At 51.9% G+C, this 23,167-nt stretch overlaps 2 protein-coding genes across 2 annotated transcripts; both read right to left on the reverse strand.

Annotated features, from left to right (window-relative positions):
- Positions 1 to 1,966: 1,966 nt before the first annotated feature.
- SLC16A8 (solute carrier family 16 member 8) lies at positions 1,967 to 7,195 on the reverse strand. Its single transcript, XM_066318546.1, has 4 exons — positions 6,935 to 7,195; positions 6,294 to 6,437; positions 4,889 to 5,752; positions 1,967 to 2,787 (listed from the first exon to the last, which is right to left on the reverse strand). The coding sequence occupies exons 1-4, from the start codon at positions 7,161 to 7,163 to the stop codon at positions 2,396 to 2,398; spliced, it is 1,629 nt and encodes a 542-aa protein (XP_066174643.1). The 5' UTR covers positions 7,164 to 7,195; the 3' UTR covers positions 1,967 to 2,395.
- A 4,762-nt stretch (positions 7,196 to 11,957) lies between these two features.
- BAIAP2L2 (BAR/IMD domain containing adaptor protein 2 like 2) lies at positions 11,958 to 21,864 on the reverse strand. The gene is made up of 12 exons (XM_066320010.1): positions 21,804 to 21,864; positions 20,682 to 20,743; positions 20,322 to 20,393; positions 19,604 to 19,720; positions 19,089 to 19,235; positions 18,470 to 18,622; positions 17,878 to 18,019; positions 16,882 to 17,107; positions 15,921 to 15,992; positions 15,416 to 15,596; positions 13,575 to 13,615; positions 11,958 to 12,725 (listed from the first exon to the last, which is right to left on the reverse strand). The coding sequence occupies exons 1-12, from the start codon at positions 21,808 to 21,810 to the stop codon at positions 12,650 to 12,652; spliced, it is 1,296 nt and encodes a 431-aa protein (XP_066176107.1). The 5' UTR covers positions 21,811 to 21,864; the 3' UTR covers positions 11,958 to 12,649.
- Positions 21,865 to 23,167: the final 1,303 nt, after the last annotated feature.

Consider the following 23,167-nt stretch of genomic DNA (forward strand, 5'->3'; position numbering starts at 1 on the left):
CAGATTTCCACAGGAAGAGGATTATAAATGCTGTAGCAAGGCCAGTCCTCCAGTCATACCAGCTTCTTTGCATTTTAGCTTCCCAAGGGAACACCAGCCTTTTAAAGGCCACCAGGTGCCTCAGTCTTGCCAGGGTGGCATCCCTGTGCCCCTCCAGGGCCAGCTTCTCCACACAGCTCAGCTGTTGCATCACAAGCTTCAGCTGATGCTTAAGTTTCTGATCCTCTTTCAGATTTTGTTGTACCAAAACAGTTGAGAGGAACTGAAAACGCTTCAGTGGAGTCCGCCTGAAAGCCATGGAGGCAAAGTGTAAAGCAGCATAGCTGGGTTTTTTAGGAGGAGGTCTGGGAATCTTGCAGCACTGTCTGTAGTGAGGTCTTGTACCCTAAGGGCTTTTATTTGCTTTTGTGAAAAAAATTTAAGAGCGAGAGGCTTAGTGGGAAATGTTGACTTGTGACAAGGAAACAGAGGGGGCCTTGTTCTAGTGACTGGCCTGGCTGACAAGGGCACTTGTTTTCATGCTGTGGACCTTGGACCTCTGGGAAGTTGTGAGCTCCTTCTTGGAGGGCATATTAGTGAACAAGGGAAACCCAGCCTGGGGTTACTGGGGAAAGAGCTGCAGAGCAACTTGGTCAAGCAGAAACATCAATCTTACCTTGTGGGGAGGGAAAACAAGCTCTGAGAGCACTGGATGAATGTCTGCAGGGCCCTAACACCCTTGTGGCTGCTCTCATTCTCCTAGAGCTTTGTATCTGGGGTTTGTTATGGGGTTTAGTATTGTTTGGGGTATTTCTAAGAGAGTTTGAATAGGAAAAAGCCCAAAGTCACCACTATGGCTGGCTTGAACAGGGGTGTTAGCTATGGTGAGACAAGAGTATGGCTTCATGAGAGAAGGGTTTACCTTCTCCCCTCCAATTCCCAGTTCTTCTGTCTCTTTTTAAACTGATATTCTTCAACAGCTCTAATTTGCTCATCATCTACTGCTGTTTTTGTTTGGGAGCACCTAGAATGAAACCCTTTCCTTCATGTCCCCATTCCCCTGCTGTGTTTAAATGGCTTTATGGATCCTGCAGACTCTGCCAACTACCCATTAATTGTAGTCAGTCTGGTCTGGAATGAAACAAAACTTTTGGTGGCCCCATGAGCTGCCTTCCCTGTAGCCCTCTGCTTAATTTTTGATCCCTTGTTATAGTCACAGGTTCCCCCAGGCTCTTGAGGTGAAACAGTTCAGCAAACCGGAAGAAAGGGCTTTGGCCAGGGCTGTTTATAAAAGATCCAGTCCTAAAGCAGATTAGAAGTGGTTTAAGCATGCCAGGGAAGGTTGTCCTCTCTGAATCTAGAAATCCAGCACTGCTGCGGGGGGTGAGGGGGTCATGCCTGCCTTACCACGTGCTCCAACACCCTCGTTAGCGCCACTCGGGGCTTTTCCTTCTGCCTTACCTTTGATTCCTTTATGTAAGGAGGTTTTCTCTATTTAAGAGGAAAACACAGGCACGTCTGGTGCCATTCCTGCTCAGTGGATAATCTCTTGGGACATGGTTATTTACCTGTCTTGAAACCCCCACCCCCACAGGGGCCAAGTTGTTCCCTTCACACGTCAGTGGGACTCACTTGAGCCTAGATAAAGCTGGCTTGGTGCTATTCCTGTCAGCAAGGCTCTGTACTGTAGCTGCACACCTAATGGCATTAGCCTTTCTTAGGTGTCTTCTTGTACCTCAGCAGCAGCCTCTAACAGCACTTCCCTACTTGGGGAAGCAGCATCAGGTGTCATCGCCCCAGCTTTACCATCCAACAAAAGATGTGCCAGGCAGAGGTGGTTGGAGCTGGTGGCCTCCTGGTTTGGCAATGCCTGAGGGAGGTGTTGCAGAGAACCTGGTGTCTACGCCCATGCTGGTGGCCCCTGGAGGTGGCCGGGTGGTAGCTATGAGTTACACCAGTGAGATTGACACTATCCAGACGATGAAAGTGGGGTGAAAAAAACACTGACAACCAGAACAGAGCATACCAGATCTGATTACAAAGAGTCTCTAATTGTTTGTATTCTGTATTGTGACAATGCAGAAGGAAAAGGAGAGTCCTTGGCAGCCTCTTCAGAAGACTTTCTCCCAGGCTGGTTTGAAAGTGAAGAAAGAAGATTGTTATACTTTTGTTTTTGGTGTTTGGGCTGCTCTGAGCCTGTGTTGTACCAGCATGGGTGCAGAATGCAAGTAGACGTATCACTGGGTAGGTTGTGGACATATGTACATAAGGACCAGCTATTCTTATACCTCTTCCTCTCCTTATTTCTTACATCTGCCTTTGTCCCAGCTTTCTGCTCCCCACATCCTACCTACCTTCCCATGCTGAAGTGCTTGCAAACAAGGCCAGTTTTATACATCCCTGTTCTCTGCCCTGGCTAAAAACTGTCCCTCTCCACCATCTGGTCAGCGTTGCAGCCATCTCGTGCCAACACCTCCCCATCCCCTGCGGGACAGCCACCTCCCTCCCCTCTCTGCTCCTCTGCCACATGGTTGGCCTCCTTGTTGGCCACCACCACGGCGTTGTCAGTGCTGTGGGCCGGCTGGTGGTTGTCGCTGCTGTGCTCCTCAGCTTCCTGCACGTCTGACTCTGCTTCCTCGGTGTCGCTCCCGCCTCCCGCAGAGGGGTTGTTCTCTGGGAGAGGCTCCTTCTTCCTTTGCTTCAGGCAGCAGTAGCTGGCGACACCCAGGAAGAGGGCAGAGAGCACAACCTCTGAGCCCGCCAGGTAGAAGATCACCTCATAGTTCTTGAGAGCATCGACCAGGCGGCCTGATGGTTGGAGAAGAAATGAGATGGTTGAATTCAGCCTACTCACTCCTGCCTGGACAGCCCAGTGCAAGTGGGCAACACCTGCATTTCGCTGAGGACCCATTCCTCAAGGGAAGAGCAAGAAGCCTGAATATCTAAAGATCACCCTGGGAAAGAGCCACACGGTACTTCCAGGGAAAGTACAGTAACAGTGCATGGTTGGTGTTTTCCTTTGTTTGGACAAACTTAAATAATTGTGACATCCTCATCTTAGGGTCCCACTCCATGGTGGGCCATCTTCTACTTGCCAAAGGTGGGAAAAGCCTCACATGATTTGGACTGGCCAGTCTCAGAAAAAAAAGTTTGAGACATTCCTATTTCTTAAGTTATTATGTCAGGAAGACATTCTGAAGTGAAGAATAAATTTCTCTTTGACAGAGAAATCCCTTTGGTTGGCCCACACCTGATGATGTCTGTGCCAGAGATATTCTCAATATATTTTCTGAATCCACTGGGATTGGCAATGGAGGAAGAGTTCCCAGTCCTTGGTGCTGGGAAGCATGAACAGCTGCCTTGCTGCTGTCAGGATGCAGCCATGGAGCTGCATTCTTCATCCCAGTCTCCCATGCTCCCAAACACACATGTGACCCCCAGTCCCTGCTGTGCTACAGTGCCCTGAAACCAGCCCCAGGACATGCTGAGGTGCCTCCTGGAGCAGTCATGGGAGGCACATGGCAAATTCCTCCGCAGGTGAATGTGCCCCTGTTCAGCCAAGCCAGATGGCGAGCGAAGAGCCTACGTGCCCCAGCGCGTGTGTGTGCGTGTGTGTGTGCAGCTTATCCTGTGCCAAACCCCCTTGGCCCCACGGAGCAGGAAGCAGCTCAGGAGGATTACACCAAACAAAGCCACTTTGTTCAACCCCCTTCTCCCAGCTGAGCACTGTTCTCCCCAGGTCCGAGCCATCAGGATTGTCACTCGAGCTTCCTGCACCAGGGGGGTCCTACAGCCCCCAACACAACTTGGCTGCCCCTGACATGGCTCTTCCCTGACCCTGCATGTCTGTGTGCCATTGTACGTGCACACAGCACCAAGGCTCAGCTGAACTGAGGCAGAAGTGCTTGGGATGTCCCTTGTTAGCACCCCACTGGTATGCCTTGCTCCTTGGGGCAAGGTGCTGTTGAATCCCCTTCTCCTCCTCTTCCCTTCTCTCTGCAGCTGCCTCCAAGACACATTTCTTGACCCTCCCTGGCCTGGGATTGCCTACTGCCCCGGAGATTATAAAGTGAGACGAATTATTGTTAGAATTTAAGAGGGTATTTCCTTGGCTGCTGAATTTTACTTGAGAGCTGGTTGGAGTTGCTGAGGGTGGGTTTTACTCTTAACTGGTGGTTTGTGCTGAGGAAAAAACTATTCACATCAAGGTTTTCAATGATGGACTTTACCCCATGTGTTACAGCTAAAGGAAGGGAATGCAAGAAACAACAGAGTGGTTCCGGCCTGGGGATTTTCCATGGTCTTGTCCCTGACTCTTCCTTGCAAATCAGGAAACTGCACTTTGGAAATAAGCCTTGGGCATGATTTGGCTTTCTCACATGTGATCAGGCACTTAACATTCATATACACCAACCTCCATTCAACAGCCTGGTTTTTTGGGCTGTTTATGGGGCATGGACCTTACCAGGGACTGTGACCTAGACTGGCTGAAAAGCTGTCAGTGTCTTAATCCTCTTAGAAAAATTACCAGCAAATGCCTCAGGGGACTGTACAAACTGTTTTGACTTGACTGACAGCAAAACACCTATGGATTGGAACTGGGATCAGAACAAATTGCCATCACTATTCACAGTGCCAATCAAAAGGCCATGGACACCAAGGGGAAATTGAGAGATGCTTTGTCCAAATGAAGACCCTCAAAGGTTTGCCTGCAACATGTGCCTGACCCCTGTCCTTAACAGGATTCTATGCAACTTTTGTAGTGAAGGCAGAGATCAGCTCTCAGCTTCTAGAGCAAATTTGAAGTTGAGAAATAGGGTCTTTCTTCAAGTGCTGTGTCCCATGCCCGATACCTGCAATGCTGTGGAACAGTGGCAGCCAAATGAATCACCTGTAGCAAGGCACCTACCTGCAGAGGGTGGGCCAATGAGCACGGCAAAAGCCTCGATAAGTAGGACCAGCCCGATGGCACTGGAGAACTTCTGGGAGCCTACGATGGCCATCAGCACCTCAAACTGCAGTGCCCCCACCATGCCATAGGAGATGCCAAAGAAGACGCAGAAGATGACCAGCCCCGTGTAGTTGCTCGCCCTGGCACTGCAGATGTCTGTCAAACCATTGAAGAGCATGGAGAAGCTGAACAGATATGCCACGTGAGGGCGGACCCACTTCAGTCCTGCCACCATGCCACAGGCTGGCCGGGCAAAGATGTCTATGAAACCAATGATAGAGAGCAAGAACGCAGCCTCTGTGTCCGGTACACCTGTGTCCTTGGCATAGTTGACCAGCAATATGGGGGGCACAAAGAGACCCAAGACTAGGATGAACTTTGAAATAGTGTAAATGATAAACCCTCGGTTGGAGAAGATACTGAAATCCAGAAGCTTCTTGCCTTTCTTGGGCTTCTTCTTGGCTTTCTTGCCTTTCTTGGTTCCATCAGTGGTGCTGATTCCCTCCTCTGACTTCCCTCCTATGGGCAGCATCTCCTTGGCTTCATATTTGTCCTGAGCTTTTCCCATCTTCCTCTTCATGCCCATATCCAGGGGTCTCATGACTGCCCCACAAGTGCAGCAGTTAAGCAGAAGGCCCCCCATGATAAGGAACCCTCCTCGCCAACCAAACTTCTCCAGCAGCACCTGCCCCAGTGGAGAGAGGGAGGAAAGGAACACAGGGCTCCCAGCAGCAGCCAGTCCATTGGCGAGAGGCCGACGCTTGTCAAAGTAGGTGCCCAGCATGATCAGTGAGGGCTGGAAGTTCAGTGCCATACCCAGACCTACATGGAAGTGAAAGCCAGGAAGGAGACATGGAGTGCAAGAACATGAGATGTGTTTTGCAACACGCTGAAAACTCCCCTCAGACTATCCTAGTCCTGAAGTCCCATGATGGGACAAATGTATTCCTCACACGCCTCTGTGCCTTCATGTTGGTGGAGGAGGATGGGCTAAACCAGCCTGTCCACCTGAAGTGGGTTTGAATAAGTTAATTGTGCTTACTCTTAGGTGGGACTTGAGCCTTACACAGGAATTCTGCCTTTTCCCCCTACCACTGTGTACTGATGCCACCTACCACAGTTGCCATGATCACTGAACATCACTTAGGGTTCTTCTGTCTCTCAACCACAGGCCCTGGCTGTTTAGATCCAGCAGATGCATCCCTCATATGTGCAACATTCAGGACTAGATGCTTCCCATATTGTGTGAAAATAGGCGAGGGAGACCTGATACTAGACACGGCAGTGCTAAAGGGAAATGTAACATGGTCTTGGCTCTACCCCAGGTAAGCCTGTGTTGCCCCCCAAATCCTGGGGCTCTCACCTGTCAGCACACCAGCTGTCAGATAAAGCTCAATGATATTGGTGGTAAAAGATGCCAGGATCATCCCAGCGGAAGCTAGCAGCCCACCAATGAGCATCACAGGCCGGCAGCCAAACTGGTTCACCATGATGCTGCATACTGGTCCTAGGAGGAAGTAGAGGAGACAGAGTAGGTGACCAGAAGGAGACAGGACAACTGGGAAGGGGCAGGCAGCCTAAGGAGGACACTCAGGAAAGATGAAATTGTAATGATGGAGCTCACTACTTGGCTGCTTAGATACACATCTAAGTCTGGCCAATGGAGAGAGGCTGGTGGTGTGGAGAATTATGTTCTGCTCTGTCTTTGGACCCCTATTCCCTGGTGTGATAGGAACAGCACTACAGCAATGACAGCAAACCCTATATCAGTTGTCTGGGATGTAGGTGGAGGGGTGACCCCTGAGGTCTCCTGGGGCAGAGGGTTAAACAGGGATACGAGATGCAGCACACTTCCCAAAGAGAAGTGGTAGGACAATGGTGTTCTGCATCGTGGTTCATGACCAGGCCAGTGAGCATGAGAAGAGTCCATGGGGACATGGTCTGGGCCCGTGGCAGGGTGGGAAAGGTGTGAGTTGAGGAGGGGGAAATGTATCCAAGCATCACCTGTCCCATAGAGCATGGCCAGCATGATTGAGGAGATCCAGGCTGTGTCACTGTAGCCTACGTGGAAATCTTTCATGAGCTCCTTGAAGTAGACACTGACAGCTTTTGGGAAGGCATAGGAGAAGCCGGTGATCACAAAGCAGCCAAGGAGCACAATCCAGCCCCAGCCACCATCTGGGGGCTTCACAGGAGCCGGGAGTTGCCCCTCTTCTGGGTCAGGTCTCCCCATCTTCTAACCTAGGAATGGAAAGGCAGGCCGGGAGGAAGTAAGGCAACAGAGAGAGAGAAAGTGTGCTGGTGCTGCAAGAAGAGACAAGAAAAGCAGAGCAGCAAACATTTACTACAAGGTTTCTCTCCATGCCCACCAACTCCAAGCTCTGAGAAGTTCATCGGGGGACCACATCTGCTCTTTGTACCCTGATCCTGCCAGGCAAGGTAGGATTGTTTTGGGGTGTAAGCTGGGCAGAGGTGGGAAGCTCCCCTTGGGATTGGGGCAGCCCAGAGCTCCATAACCCCTGGGCAAACACAGCTAAGCAGCAGCACGGCTCCCAGGTGAGCCTGGGGTGCTGCATCTGATGCAGCATCAGGATCTGCAGCACCCCCCTTGCTTCGTATCCCGCCTTGCCTACAGATAGTGTGAGGCAAAGACCAGCAATGTGAACCCTTTTTGCTTCCTAAAATCTGCCTTTGAGCCTTTCCCATGCTGATCTGCTCCAGTGGGGAGCCCTCCTGGACCCGCCCTGCCACAGAAACCTCCAGCAGTGAGGCAAGGAGATCCATTAATCCCTCTGCACTTTCCTCTGGGAGGCCCCAGTGCATGGCACTCTCCTTCTCCCTCACCTTCCCACCATCAGGGGCCAGATTTCCGAAATAGGTGAAGGGGGAGAGCACAAAAAAACGGTGGTTATTTGCATGCCAGAGAGATTAGGGCTCTGTACATACACGGAGGGGCCGGAACAAAGCCTAAGTGGGAAGAAGGAGGGAATTAGAGGGGATGTCTTGTGAGTTGCTCTCGGGGCTCTTAAGCTGCCCAGGAATTTTGTTGCAGCTGGCTGCTATGGGTATGTTTTTCATTTCTCCCTTAGTTGCCAGGTCTCTGCCCCTTTCAGCACCACTGGCCACAGTTTCTTGGTCAGCTAGGATTATCTTCACACCTCTATGCAAAGCCATCACTGGACCTAGGCTACAGATGCTCCCAAGTAGATCGGACAGGCATTCTCCATGCCTGAACTGGGCTTTTTTGGGTGCAGTTTGTCTCCTATCAGTGTCTTGCTGGCAGCACATTCTTAACAAGGATCTGCTCTCCTGCCCAGCTCTCTTGGCTGAAGGACTGCAAGATGGCAGCAGTGTCTTCATCTTTTGGCACCAGCAGTTGTGGGAAATACCAAGAGTCACATACCAACTAAAGTGCCAAGGGAACAGAGACTGTCTTATGGATGTGACATATACATAGCTAGAAACTGGGAATTTTGGATCTGGGTGTATTTCTCAAGGAAGTCCTTGCTCTTGGTGTTCTCCAAGCAAAGGGGCTGACTTGAGCTGATTCCCATAGCTGCTGTTGCTCTGAATGTCAGAGAAGTGCAAATCCTTTAGACAAAAGTGTGGATGGCACAAGCTGGGGCAGACCCCAGGCAGAGGGTCCTTACTTGGCAGGAGTGGTCCTACCTGAAAGCCACCCTCAGCCATACCCCTCCTTCCCCTCTCCAGGGGGCCTTTGATCCTGAAAATGGAGTGTAGCCTGCCACCAGCATGGGTCCCTACGGCAGAGTTCCCCAAACTTTCAGGATGCTGTGAGCCACAAAAAAAAAAAAAAAAAAAAAAAAAAAAAAAAGGGGGAGATGAATCTGACTCTCAGCATGGATTGGGGAAACTCTTCTGGATGGCTGTTTCCTAGCAGCTCTTGGGCTGAACCTCTGGGGCTGGCAAAGGCTACTCTAATCTCTCCCTCCCAGCCCAGGTCCCAAGGGACTGTGGCAAGGGACAGAGGCATGAACTAGAAGCAGGGGGCTATAAAGACTTCAAGGCAAGGAATCACTATAAGGAAAAGAAATAATTATTCACTCTCCAGCCACCCATATCTCCCCCACCTCACCCTTACTGATGCTTTCTGGACCACTGGCACCCTGACAGCCAGACTGAATAGCCTCGCCCAGTTTCTGCTATTTTGCCCACTGTTCCTGTGCCAGCTCCAGCTGATTGACAAGTTAGATCCAGTCATACAAAAGGTGACTTGCTGGCAAGGCACAGTGATTTCTCAATCAGTGCTGGTGCTCCACCACTGCACTATCTTCTGCATGTAGCTACTTCAAGTAAGAGCTGCCACCAAACTGTAGCCTGAGATTTTTTATCCAAGCCCCTCTCCCAGCCTTATTTTGAGCTCATCCTGCACCACAAATTAAATTAATCAATTGAGCCACTGCGATCCATCTTTCCCTCAATCCTGCCGCTCCCTGCCAGCATCCTAGCAAGAAAATATTTGTCTATCTCTGAAATGCTCTCAAGAGATTTTGTAGTGCTGCTGTCAGTGATGAGCCCATGGCATCTGATTTTGAATAGAGCACTGGACAAATATCTGTGAGTACTTGTTTGAGTTTGGAGCTGGAGGGCACCTCTGCAGAAGCCACTTGCTCAGTGCTATGGAAGTGTATAGCAAAGCATGAAAGCACTTTGACCTGTCTACAACTAGGTGTTGGCTGAAAAAATGAGCTCCACGGCCAACATGCCATATCACATCTCTGCTGGAGATTTATCCCAGCTGTGAGCCAGGCAGTTTAGAGGTGCCTTGTTCCTAACACCATGACACACATCTCTCACAGCTGCATGTAGTGGTCACACCACATTCCCTGCCCCTGCCTTTGCACACTCTGCAGGTCACTATCATTTCATTCCCAGTTGAGGAGCTTTATTCACAGGTAAAAACACCATGTGTGAGTTCACATGCACCTAAAAGCTCCTCAGCATGGGCACCTGCCCTTCCCCATGCATCACAGGAAGGTTGTCCAGGGCAGGCACTGCCACAGAACTTGCTGCAGGTGGCTGCAAGAAGACTTGCACTGACACCAGGAGGCACAAGCCCAGACTGGAAGGGTGAAGACCACAGCAGGTTCAGCTGTGGCTTCCAGTCCGTGGACACACAGAGGACACAGTGCAGCCACTGCTGGATATTGCCCAGAAAATCCCCACTGTGCCAGACAAGCTGCACCCACAAGGGTCCACCTAAATGCTTTTAGTACCTCCGTGCAGTACAGATGGGGTGAGGAGTCTATTGAAAGCAAGAGCATTCCTGCCACCCACCTCTCCAACCCACAGGCAACCCCCTGGGAAAGCATTTGTTAGATAATTCAATGAGAGCAGGCCTGGGATGAACTGTCTTGTTGGCTGCTGGAGCGAGGGTGCAAGCATCCTCCACACCACTGACCTGTGCAATGAAACAATGACCTCCCAAGAACAAGCTGAGGACTGAGCAGATCCGTCAGCAGCACTTCCTTCTCCACTGGCTGGCACTTCCCGGCTGTGGATGAGGGTGTCTGGTTAGATGGTCCTGTTGGATCTTTTCTCCATGGTGGGCACAGGACAATGCCTGCAGGAATCTAGCACCTGTCGAGCAGTCTCTTGTGCTCCACTCCTTCCTTCAGAGCAGCTACGTCCTCACAAGACAGCTAATCCCCCTCTCAGCTTGCTTCCCTCCAGTTCCAGTGGATGCACAGCAAAGCTGTCTGCGGCAGATATGGGGGGACACCCTGTGTGGGGCACCCTCTTGCCTCCTGTGGGTGCAGGTAGTGTCCCACGGCACTCCCAGCGTGGATGTGGGTCAGGAGCTGCTTATGGTTTCAGGTCGGCAGAGACCAGCAGGCGCTGAGCGGGCAGAAAGCACTTCTCCACTTTTAAGAGGCTTTTCTAGCCAATGGGGACGAGGTGGCTGCCTGCCACAGCCTGAATCCCCCGGTAATCCCGCTGCCCAGGGGCTCCTTGCGTTTTCCCCAGAAGAGCAGGGCAGCCTGGCAGGGGTAGATTCAGTCGGAGGGATCAAGACAGGAAAAAGCAGGATGAGGGGTGTTAGGTGCTGGGGATAGCAAGGATGCTGGGGAGGGAGGCAGTGGAGGAGGAGACCATGTGCCCATAATTCAGTTAGGGGCAAAATAGGTGAAGCAGCTGCTTTTAGACCTTCCTCAACTGGCACTCACAATGGAGAAGCAGTGGCATGGTTTTGCAGGGCGTGTGCCCAGCAGAGAAGGAGCAGCCAAGGAGTCGCTGCCAGCCATGGCTCAAAGGACCAGATCCTGCCCACTCTGGGCAGCTCAATAACCCCCTCTCAAAAACAACCCTCCCTGTGAGTGGCTGACTCACAGAAGGAGCTCTGGCAGGCACCGGGGACAAGCCAGTCTCTGGCCACAAATGGGGGAGCCCTTTTACTTCAAGGGAGGGGGCTGGGGCTCAGCCCACGTGGTGCTTTGGGGAGGAAAAGCCCTGGGCTGTAACCCCCTGAAGGCCCTCAGCAGCAGGGGGGCTGCGGGGGCTTGGCCACACTCATAGCCAGGGTTTAATGGCTATTAATAAGGCTAATCAGCTAAGCCCTGGCCATCACTAGCGCTCCATCCCTTGCTCACTCTGCCTCTCACGGCACACATAGGGTGTTCCTAGATTGGTAAGGTCCCCACAGGCCCTAGGGAAATGTTCTTCCCCTGCCCCGAGCAGCCCTGGGGTACCCAGGGCACATGTTCCAGCAGTGGGTGAGGAGAAAATGGCCAAGGGTCCTTGCTGCCCTCAGGCAACAGGACAGACAGGGGGACTTGGGGACAGCCAACAGTGGGCAGTGCAACCCTCCTGTGCCCTCCACATCCACCCCAGATGCCTGGGCTGGTGGCTGCCCCATCTGGATTCACGGCACTGCAGTGTCCAGCACCACAACCTTGGGCAGCTGTCATGGCCCCAGTGCTGGTGGGGTGTGCCTGGAGGGTTGCATTCCTCCCCCTGCATCCTGTGACTGAGGTGACGTCCCAGCCACTGAAATGGACACAGAAGATGCATTCTCCATTTTATTTTTAAACCCCCATCTATTTTCCACAGGACAGTACATGAAGGGACAGGGCAGTGGTGCTGGACATTGTGACCTGCCCCTGCCTTGCCCCAGCACTGCCCAGCAAGGTATGGGGCTACACCTGGGGTGAGAAGGGGTAGGTGCTGCTACAAATGGACACAGTTGTTGAAGGGGCCAAGACCAGACCCTGTCAGGTGGACCACATCACTGGAAGCCTTCTTGTAGCCTTCTCTTTTGGGGTTCGTTCTTCTGGTGGCAAAGGAACTGTTTGGTGAGAGTTCTTCTCTGCCCACAGCAGGGATAACAAAGCTTCACCTTCAGCATCCCAACAGCACTGCCCTGGCTGCAGATGATCTTAGCCAGCCCACCTCCAGCATCAACCCTCTTCCAGGCCACCAGCACCAATAACACCAGACTGCTCCCTCCCACTCAAATAGAGTAACACCCCAAGAGGAGGGGAGCAGGGATCAATCCAGGAAGGGCAGCAGGGTTCTGCTTCTGGCTAAAGCACACCAGACACCCAGGTGAGATGGGTCCCATTGTCCCAGAGGTATGGGAGGGGAAAAGAGTTCACTCCATGAGTGGTAGCACTAGTTTGCTGCCCAGCTGGAGGTCACAGCATTATCACTTCTCCTCCTCCTTCTCTGCTGAAATTCTTCTCTGCCCCTGGAGCTGTTTCATCGGATGATGGGTGCCGAGCGGTCATTGGTGACTGTGGGGCGCAGCTTGACTGTGGCAAAGGGGTTGGTACCTCTGGAATGGGAAAGGAAACAGGCAGCTGTCAGAAACTCTGCAAATGCCATGCAGGGATCTCTGTGACCAAGCAAACGCTGCTTAGTCCTGTTGCAATTACCACCATGCCAAGGTGGGGAGTGTGCTAAAGCTCATTCCTGATGATGTTTTCTCTATCCTTAACATACCCTGCTGCATATTCTTATGTGGTTCCCCCTGGGCTCCCCTGAGGGCTTCTCACCCTCCCTCTTCCAAATGATGAAGAAGGGACATTAGCACATGGCCATCCTTCATGATAGCACTCTACACTTGTAGGGTGTACACCAACCCTCCAAGCAAGGAGTCAGGGAGCAGAAAAAGGCCACAGCACCAGAAACAGAAACACCAGAAACACGGAGACTCAGCTGCAGGGGGATGAAAACCAGGGATTTATGGCAAGACTCGTCTTTGCAGACCTGACTCATCAGAACTCAAAGCCACGTCCTTTTATACCTCAGCCCTTTCCATATGTCTCAGCCCTTTCCAAGCAGGCAGAGATGCACAGTCGTGTAGCTCCACACTCAGGCTGCAAGCTGCTATTGTGACCCTTCCAGGATGGATGGGAAGGAACACGTGGGTCTGGACATGTGTTCAGAATGCTCAGGTCCTACCTCATTTTATCTGAGTCAGGATAGGACCTTCCCAGTCAGCAGAGGCCAGAATGGACCACCTCTGCCTCCTGTCCTGGAAGGTAGGCTGTGCATTGCTTTTCCCCAGACACTTCTTTGTTCCTCCCACATTTGATAATCCAAAAGATTAAATAATAATAGCATTGTAATAATACTCCCCTCCATCAGATGATTGAAGAGCAGAATTCCACATCTTACTCACCGTGGGAAAAGTTCAGGGGGCTGGTCAAATACTCCTGATTTCTGCAGTGAAAAGAAAAGCAGCAGTGAGAAATCTGGAGTGGAGAACAGAGAGAAAAAACTAGGGCAGGAGACACTGCACACATGGAGGAAGATTTCACAAAACACTTAGGTCAGGTAGGAGCACAAGTCCTCTTAACAGGGCTCTGACTCCTTATTCATTCCAGCTTTGCGGAAGTCCACGAATTTCCCACTGTAGATAATATCCTGAATTTTGTTGGAGGGGGGAGTTGGGCCTACACTGCAGGTTCCTTACTCCCCTAGGACATCTTCCTTTGTTTTGAGGAAGAAAGGAGATTACTCAGATTCCCAAAATGTCATATCTGAAGAGCACAGCAAACAGTGACAATCTGAGCTACATTTCACTCTCCAGCGCAGCCAGAGATGCCCCCTCATATTGCCCACAGATCCTGTCAAAAAGTCTGTCATCCCTGCCCTCATGTGCTTCCTGAGTCCATGGGGAACTCCAGAGCTGCACCTACCTACCCTACTCCACATATTATTTAGAAGTGGACAAACTTGATGGACAAAGTCACACCTAGGCCCTGTGGCCCTTATTCTTGGCCAGTTAAAGTACTTACTCTGACCTACTAAAATACTCTGGTGGCAGTCAGGAAAGACACACGTGGCTATCTGGGATCCAGCTGGGAAATCACACCCATTTGTTTGTGGCTCAGCTGGGGGATGTCTTGGTCATGACATTTAAAGCAAGGCTGTCTTTCTCAATTAATCTTTCCCTCCTTCCTAGGGAGGTTCCACACTCTGCCATGCCACTCCAAATGCTACACACAATTCATGAGTCAATCCCAGGTCTATCCCTACATCCTAGCCCTGGGACAGGATGAAAACCCCATGACCCAGAGGGGCAGAAAGGCTGCAGAGGCTGTTTCCCTGTGTTGCGCAGCCTGAGGCTACCTGAAACCACTGAGCAGGACATAAAGGGAAAAAAAAGAATGATTAAATGTTGCAGTTTTCAGTTCTTTGAGATGTCCAATTGCTTGCAACCTTGCTCTGGCTTGGAACCAGTGACCATGGAAAAGGTTTTCCAGCCCTCTGTGAGACTGAGCAAGTAATGCCCCATGGGCAGCACTGTTCCTTCCTCCTCCAGGTCCTCACCTTTAACTTGGTTCTCCCTTGTCAATTCCCTACTGTTGGAAGCAGTAAGTGCAGGACTTCCTTCTCAGTATCCCACCCATAAACCATGGGTTGGACACAACTTGTTCTAATGCTCTCAAAAATAGCTGTGCTCTCAGCCTTTGCTCCCAACCTTTCCCTACCCCCGCTGTGACTTTAAGCCAACCCTCGTCTGAATTTAAAAGAGGAATACTATGAAACTCCTCTCCATTCTCTGAAGGGAGAAGGATGGCATCTCTGTTAGCTGGTCACCCACTCCCAGACCAGCCTGGTCACTCCATGGTCCTACTATTAGCAGAAAGAAGTGCTGCCCTGGAGCCACCAGAAATCAGGCTGGGAGGTCATGGAGAAAAGGACTGAACTGAAGGGTCCCTGGTGAGCAAAAAGAGAGAGAAATGAGAAGAACAGGGGCAAGCAGTCCCTTGGGGGAGCAAAGCCAGGCACAGAGAATCTGCACACAACAGGAAGACTGGCAGAGGTCATCAGACAAGGTGGCATGTGAACAGGCTTCTGCTAACAAGACTCAGGAAATCAGCAGGTCCCTTCACCAACATCAGAAAGGTGATTTTCTGTCTCTTCTGGCCAAAGCAGAAAAGGTGTGCCTTGGAGGATGAAAGTCAGATGTGGCCCACTTCACTCACACCTGCCAGTCACTGCTCCTGCACTCACCTTGGAGCCAGAATTGACTGGGGTGACCACGCCACTCTGGTGACTGCTGGCACCCACTGACAGGGGAGGTGGGTTAGGCAAGCTGGGCTGGGCACCAGCAGGCCAGTAATTGCTGGAGGACGGAGTGCTGGGACGATCCAGAATGTCATCCATACTATGGCTGCTTCGCAGTGGGAAGGACCTGAGCAAGAGGAGAAGACAGTGAGGTGGGAGTCAAAGAGCCAGGATCAAGGAACAGCACAGGTGCTAGCACAACATGGCATGTCTCTGAAGGAAATACATGTGTCTTGGACCAACCCATTTGCAAGGACCTTTGAGATGACATTGCACATCTTATGGGAGCTGCCCAGGGAAGCCTGCAAGATCCCAGGGCACGATGAGGCTCTTGGCAGGTTCTCCAGCATGGGAGTCCTGCAGCTCTCCATGGGGCACACTCTAAACAATTACCCCACTGGCATTTGTGGTATACCAGGAACTCCTGCCTGGCCAATTGCCATCCTTTTACCTGGTGTCTGGCTCCTCCATCTCCTTCGTGTTCTCCAAAGGCTTGACATAAGCTTCAGGAAACCAGCCACACCTAGGGCACAGGAACAGAACAAATGAGGTCCAGGCAACCATGATTTGTGGTTCTTCAGATCCAGTTGCCAAACACTTCTGACCTGCACCCATCCTTCACATCAATCAAGCCACCTTTGCCACTAGTGTATGTGACAGGGCTCCTGCACTTCTTTCACTCATAGGTGGGGCACTGGTTATCATGGGAGAGACCTTGAGCTTGGAGCAGGACTCACTTATCTTGGGACCTGTGCAAAACCTGTGCTCCTGGGAGTAATGTTGGTGCAAGAGATCCTCCAATCAACTGCAATCACAAGGAAGCTGTGGAAAACTTGTCCACGGACTTGACAGCAGCTCCACTCCAGAAACAGCCACCCAAAGAAAGGCACTGCTTTTGTTCATCTCACATCTGTACGCATTCCTGCAGACCACGTCCTGTGTGGAACAGGGCAGGCTTTACGCACAGATGTTAGCTGGCAGTGCCACAGGGAGTAATTCAGTAAGTGCTGGGTGCAGCAGTTTCCATGCCCTGCCTGTGCTGGAGGCTATGGCAGCAGTTGCAGCATGAGCTCAGAAATGCAAAGCCTCTCAGGTAACTCCAGCAGTTCATGGCCCTGAGCTGGATCTCATGACAGGAATCACTCAGTCATGCAAGCCAGGAGCCACTGCATCCCTGGCTCTTCCAGCCAAAGCCCCTGGAGATTTCTCAGGCAGCCCATCCATGCCACACTGCATCTTCTTGGCATGGAGAGCCCCCAATACTAAAGACAGCATTCTCCCACTGAGATGGTGGGACATCGTGCCCAGGCCACATTAGGAGGTGAGGGGGGTGATAATTTTGGGCTTAACCCTTCCTGCTCCAGGCTCAACAAGCCTGCATCTAGCCAGTTTACAGCAGCAGAGTCACGTACGTGGATGAGCCCTCCAGTTTGCCGTAGAGCCAGCCGTTCTGCGCCTCCAGCATCAGCACTGTGATGACATCCCCAGGTTCAAACCGCAGCAGGGTCCGGTTGGCACCCGTCGTGTGGGGCACAATGGCCTGAACTCTTGTTGTGCCACTCTTCTTTCTGCCCTTGCTGCCGCTGCTGGCCTCGCCAAAGGAACCCGAACGGGATGTACGGCCCGTAGGAAGCAAACCTGTGGGGAGGCATCCCAAGGGTGTGGCATCTTCCTGCAAGACCCAACACACTGCCCCAAAGGGACCAGTGCTTTCCCAGTCAAGTAATTACTCCAGTGGATGAGCAGATAGCTTTTCAGGGAGAGGGCGAAGCACACTATGTGAAATGCAGGGTAAGCATCCTGCAGGCGAGAATTAATTCAAGCCAAACACATTTGTTTTGCACTGTGTCCTCTTTGGCCAAATGCCTAGAGCATAAGCACTGCATGCCCTGACTGATGCCCTCCCTGCCTGACAGTTCTCTTCCTGACCTGCTAGAGCTACAGATTATTTGGGTAATTTCTCTCTCTCCCTGTCCTTTTTTAACTTCTTTTAAAAACTTTAGGCTGAAATCTCTCAGGAAGGAAAAGCAGGTGTGTCATGGGTTAAGTGGCTGGGTTTCATAGGACAAGCTAATATTTAATCTGGTAGTATGAAAGAAGGTGCTTTAGTAAAATGAGAATTCTAGCAAGAACCAGTTCTTGCAGTTCAAGGAGCCTTTAAAATTGCATATTCGTAGGCTCCTCACCTCACATAGCCTGGCCTTGCCTTGGATGGACTCTGTCCTGAAGGCTTCTATTCAGCCTTGCCCTCTATAGCTCCCGTAGGCACAGTCCTCTCACCATGCTCAGGAATGCATCTGAGGTCTGGTGGTCTGATAGAGTGGTGACCCCTTCCCAGACCCAACCCTCTTCTCAGGGAGCTCCAACCCGTGTCTCCCCACAGCACTGCTCCCAGATATGGGTCATACTGGCTGCTGATGGTGTCCTCCGCAGTGGCTGCCTGGGAGACTCTGGCTGAGGAGACATTCTCATTTCTGGAGGGTCCGGAGAGAAGATGCTGGATCTACTTCCAGTCATAGAAGAAGGAAATTCCCCAAGGGGTCTCTGGGACTGTTGGAAAGAAAGGGGGCTGAACACACATCCACAAAGGCTGTGTTAGGCAGGAGATGCTCTGAGAGGTATGCAGTCCCTCTTAGAAAGCCAAACTCAGCACATTCCTCCATTTCAGCCCATACACAGGCTACTCTTCATCTTGGCCAGAAAAGGCCACTGGACCTGGACAAGGCAGCAAGCACCATGGTTGGCCAAGCAGACATGGTTTTCTGCCCTGCAGCCTCATCACCAAAGAACCATTGAATATTTTGAGTTGGAAGGAACCTTTAAAGGTCATCTACTCCAACTGCCTGCAATGAGCAGGGATGTCTTCAATCAGATCAAGTTTCTCACAGCTCATTTCAACCTGACCTTGAATGTTTCCAAGGATGGGGCATCCACCACCTCTCTGGGGAACCCGTTCCAGCATTTCACCAAACAAGGTTAGGCTGTCTGTGGGCTCCTCACCATCTCAAGGTGGGTGGGTGTGAGCCGTCCTGATGGATACCCCTGGCCATGGGAGGCTGAGAGCAGCCCCTGTGAGTGGCTGTTTGAGGGGTTACGGCTGGCTTCCAGCTGCTCCTTCCACCGTGGTGCTTTGGTCTGGATCATGCTCCGAGCCTGGGGAGAGAGAGAGAAGAGGGGGTGATGGACAGGGCAGACCAGCTACAGAGGAATCCTAGGGCTTACACACACATTACAGACCAGGTCCTCCCACAATCTGGCTTGTGGGAATGGCCAGAATGGCAGGAATTATCAGAATTTCCAGGATGGCACCCTCCAGCAGAGATTCCCTGGTACCAAAGACCCTGCTATAAACACCTACAGCACCCTTCCCTCCTCCATCACTCACATATCCAACTAAGCCCATGGCAGCACCATCCTCAGCCCGACATGTCCTCCCAGCCTAGTACAGCCAGCTTGAACCTCACAGAAAGAACCAAAATAGTTTCCTGCCCAGTCCATGCACAGATGCATCCTTCACCTATGGGATGGCTCAGCCCTGGCTCCCTCCTGCCTGCATGCTCCACCTCCAGCCCTGCTGTCTGCTCCCCCAGCTCTGCTCCCCAGCATGTCAGGGCTGTACCCTGCTGTAAAACTGGAGGAGAGTGTTGTAGAGCATCTGGTGCTTTTCAGCCAGGAAGCGGTAGCGGCGTTTCTCCTCCAGCTCAGCCTCCCTCTGGCTCTCAGAGACGAACACCTGCATCTCCGAGCGCAGTCGGATCACGTTCTCCTGTGTCACAGAGAAAAAAAGGGAGGAAGTGATCAATGAAAATCCAGCAGAGTGGACTCAGGGGAAGGGTTGGAAAGGTTCATCATGTTTATCAACTTCCCAGTCCACTTGCAGTGCTGGAGCAGTAGAGAGGAGCTAGAGCAGAGTCTGCTTCCTGAAGTTCCTAAATGAGGAAAGGGCTTGGCAGGAGTGAGTATCACAGGTTAGTAGCATCCTGTAGAATAAGAGTGTCCTACCTTCGAGATAAGCCTTCTACCTTTTGATCATTGGGGCAACCCCTTGGTTAAGGCTGCTGAGAAATCAGCCCTGGCTCCCAAGAAATCATCCAGTTCTTATTACCAGCTCCCCTTCCTGCAATCACTGCTTACCTTCATCTCCCGGGCATTTTTGTCACGAGCCCTCTCCATTCTCCACAGCTCTGCCATGCACTTATCCAGGTTGGTGGCTCTTCGCTGGTACTCCAGCTCGTATTGCTTCTGGCTCTCCTGCCAGGGAGAAACCAGGCTCAGAAAGGAACCAGACACCTAGCCACACTGTGAGTCAGAAAGGGTCCTGCTCTGATAGGTGCTTGGACATCTGAGTACACCTGCAATCAGGCTTCACCCGGACCTCTTATAAACTGTCTTTCTTTGCCTTTCCTTTGATTTTAAATGGCTCAAGAGTGCTGATGAACCTCTAGGTCTCCAGAGCTAGGATGGCACCCAGCTGCCCCAGCGCTGGATCCCTCTGTCCTCCACTGTGATGCTACCCACTAGCATGGCCAGCTGGGCCATGGCAGCACAGGACCCACAGACAGGCAGAGCCTGTGGTTCAGGGAAGCTGGGAACTCTGCTTTTGAAATGCTGAGTCTCACAGTCCTACTGAGGCATTTTGGAAAGTTCCACTGCACAGAGAACAGCCACCTCTAGCTCTCAGCTAAAACAAATCAGCTGAACAAGGGGAGTTTGTTCCATGACGGGAGAAGGTAAGATTCTTCTCCTGCTGAGAAGAACCACAGAAACACCTCAAGTGTTGAAGCAAAACCCCTTGGGTGAAGGAGAGAGGGAAACAAAAGAGCTGAGGAGGAGAAGGGAGTTCATCACATACACTGATAAACTGCACATCCATTTTGCTGTTCTTCTCCATATGCTGCAGCAGGTCCACGTGGAAGGTCTGAGCCTGAAAGAGGGGAAGGAGCCATCACCTTTATCCCTTCACTATATGGCATGTTGCATGCACTTTGATAAGGGGTGGCTCATAAAACGTGCTGAGCAGGTGGCTCGCAGCCAGGCTCTGGGCATGTCAGCCCTGTAACCCTCCTCTGCCACATGCAGCAGGGAAGCAGGCACCTCTCTGCAGGCATGTATGAGGGCACCTGATGGGGTGAATATGGTAAATACTGATAAGCTATCAGTAAGGAAATCACTTTATTCTCCACCTCCACCAGCCCTTGGGAAAACCACTCACCACAACTTCCAAATCAGAGCTCAGTAATCTCTGCGTGTCAGACATCTGCATCAGAATTTCACCTTTGGGGGAAAAAGACAGGAGAAGGTGAAAAAGTCGTGTGGCCATTTTCTTGTGTGCCCAAGGAGGCAGACCAGCAGCATGCAGCTCAGGCTGATAATACACAGCTGTGGAAGTCCAAGAGATTTCACAAAGCCCTGCTCTCTGCACCCCAGTAGCCTTCCTTCCCAGGCACTGCCAATGCAGGGCTAGTCCAGCCCACATGGTTGCTGGACCAGTGCTCTGCTACAGCCCCAGATGTTAGCAGGAAGCCTCACCTCTGAGCGCTGGGTTTCTGCCTTGCCACAGCCCCTACAGGTCCCATTTCTAACCTCGATGGCTTCCCAGCTGCCCTGAAGATTTCTGGGTGTCCTATGGGAAGGCAGCTCCAGCATCTGCTCCAATGCTGTGCATGGTCCCGCTTCACTGGTGTTGGCATTATGAAACCAGGGAAGGAAGAGACTTATGACAGGGAGCAGAGGTGCTGGCTGGGAGGTGCAGATGACAAAAAGAATCTGCAGAAGGAGCACATATGCTAGAAGCTTTATTCTAATATGTCTAGCAGTGGAGCAGTTCCCTGACCACATTTCCAGCAGTTGCCGCCAGGCTGCAGAGTTATTTACACTGCTGAGTACGAGTCCCTCAGCCCCAGGTTGCCATTCCAGCCAGCTGCAGACTCAGGAGGACAAAACCTCATCAGTTGTTGTCAGTGCATGCTCCCTGGCTTTTCCCTCACACCTCCAAGGAGGAGAAAAATGCTTCCTCCATGATGAAAGTTTCATCTCTGGGGGCGGGATGCCTCAACAGGGACTGACTTCTGTGAGAGGTCCATCACAGGAGCTGAGTACACTCAGTGATCTCAGACAGATACAGGGAAGAGTGCTGGAACTGTGAGAAATATTCAAGGACACACAATAAATTTGACTGGCTTCACCTGGGCAGGGCCTATTACAGAGAGACACCATTCAGAGGAAGTGTCTTTCTTGCCCCAGTACCTGGAAATGGACCAACTAAGGGAGAAGCTCAAAAAATCGTGACTGTGGCTCACCACAGGAGAGAACATGACGTGCAGGAGAGCCTTACCCAGCATGTGTGAGGTGGAACTCTGCAGTGCTTGCTCCCCAATCTTCTCAATTGCCTTAAAATACACTTCAGCTGCTTTGGATAATGCTGTTGGGGAGAGGAGAGGGGTGGTAAGGGTCCAGCCTGCCTTCCCGCCATCACCAGCTCCAGCAACAGTCACCTCCTGGTGCTTTGCCTATATAAGCACCCCATCTCTCCCCATCAGCAGTGGGTCCTGAAGCTGGAGTGCTTAAGGGCAGCTCAGGACACGTCAGAGGTGGCAGACTAGCACCCTTGTCCTGGGTGAGGGGATAGGGGATGCCCAGGCTGGGTGCATCACTGTGATCCAGAGCTCTGGCTGTGGGGGACCCTACTCACCGTGGAAGGCACGCAGGTAGTTGTTCCCCAGGTACACCAGGTTCTCCAGCGCAGGGTTGAACTGCTCCAGGATACTCTGTGGCCAGGCAGGAGCACGTTAATGCCATTCTTCCTCATGCCCAGAGACCTCAGCAGGTCAAGACCTCTGTGCTGTGGTTTGGCTGGGTGAGAGCCCCCTCTGGAGCACTGGAATGGGGGCAATGTACAGCCAACCACAGCCAGCTCCCTGCGTCGGGACCGGCTAGCAACTTCAGCTGTCCTTAGCCTTCCCAAGGCAGCCAGGAGAGGAGCCCTGCCAGAGGCCAAGGTAGGCCACTGCAGAGCCAAGTGGTTGCCTAAATGAAGATGACTTTCTCCCAAGGGCCCATACCTACTGCAGGCAGGGGAGTAGTTGCATGGGCATCTGAGCAGCCTTTTCCCTCACCCCAGAGCCACTGCTTATTATCCAGGCATGAACACAACATTTTCCTGGCCAGGACACGGTGCACTGCCAGACTCAGCAGCTTAGTAAGAAAAGGGATGGACAACCAGCTTCTCTGCTTTTATTTGCAATTACCAAAGGCGTCCATTGACTACAGAGAAGACCAGAGACTGGAGTAAGCAATCCCTCGCTTCTGTCAGCCCTTCCCCCCCTTGGATCAGGACTGATGTGTGTAGGGAAGCATTTATGAGATCAGAGACTCTTTCAAGGGAGGGGCAAAATGGTCGATCAAACATCTTCCTGCCAGCAACCAAGGTGTGTCACCCTCCACGCTCCATGTCCAAACCACTCCGTCTGCCAAGTTCCTTCCAAAATCTGCCCTTAGGACTCACACTGCCATCTCCTCCTGCCCCCAAACACAGCCCAGAACCCACAGGAGCTGCTGCAGTACAGCCTGGGAACGGATTCAACCCTCAGCTGTCCACCCAAGGGAGCCTTTGGCAGAAAACACTCATCTCCCACCCACACGTCTCCCATATGCACTCAGGAGCAGCCTTAAGATGCCCACACTCACCTTGTAGATGGA

The sequence above is a fragment of the Sylvia atricapilla genome, chromosome 5 (assembly GCF_009819655.1).
Source record: "Sylvia atricapilla isolate bSylAtr1 chromosome 5, bSylAtr1.pri, whole genome shotgun sequence".
Taxonomy (NCBI): domain Eukaryota; kingdom Metazoa; phylum Chordata; class Aves; order Passeriformes; family Sylviidae; genus Sylvia; species Sylvia atricapilla.

Bases quoted from the DNA above. Each gene is read 5' to 3' on its own strand.
- SLC16A8 (XM_066318546.1), bottom strand. From the start codon at position 7,163: ATGGGGAGACCTGACCCAGAAGAGGGGCAACTCCCGGCTCCTGTGAAG. The intron at 5,753-6,293 runs GTGAGAGCCCCA...ACTTCCATGTAG, and splicing joins GACAGCTGGTGTGCTGACAG to GTCTGGGTATGGCACTGAAC. The intron at 2,788-4,888 runs GTAGGTGCCTTG...TCCAACCATCAG, and splicing joins CATTGGCCCACCCTCTGCAG to GCCGCCTGGTCGATGCTCTC.
- BAIAP2L2 (XM_066320010.1), bottom strand. The intron at 20,394-20,681 runs GTGAGTGGTTTT...CCCCTCTTTCAG, and splicing joins GCTCTGATTTGGAAGTTGTG to GCTCAGACCTTCCACGTGGA. The intron at 18,623-19,088 runs GTACAGCCCTGA...CTCTCTCCCCAG, and splicing joins TCCTCCAGTTTTACAGCAGG to GCTCGGAGCATGATCCAGAC.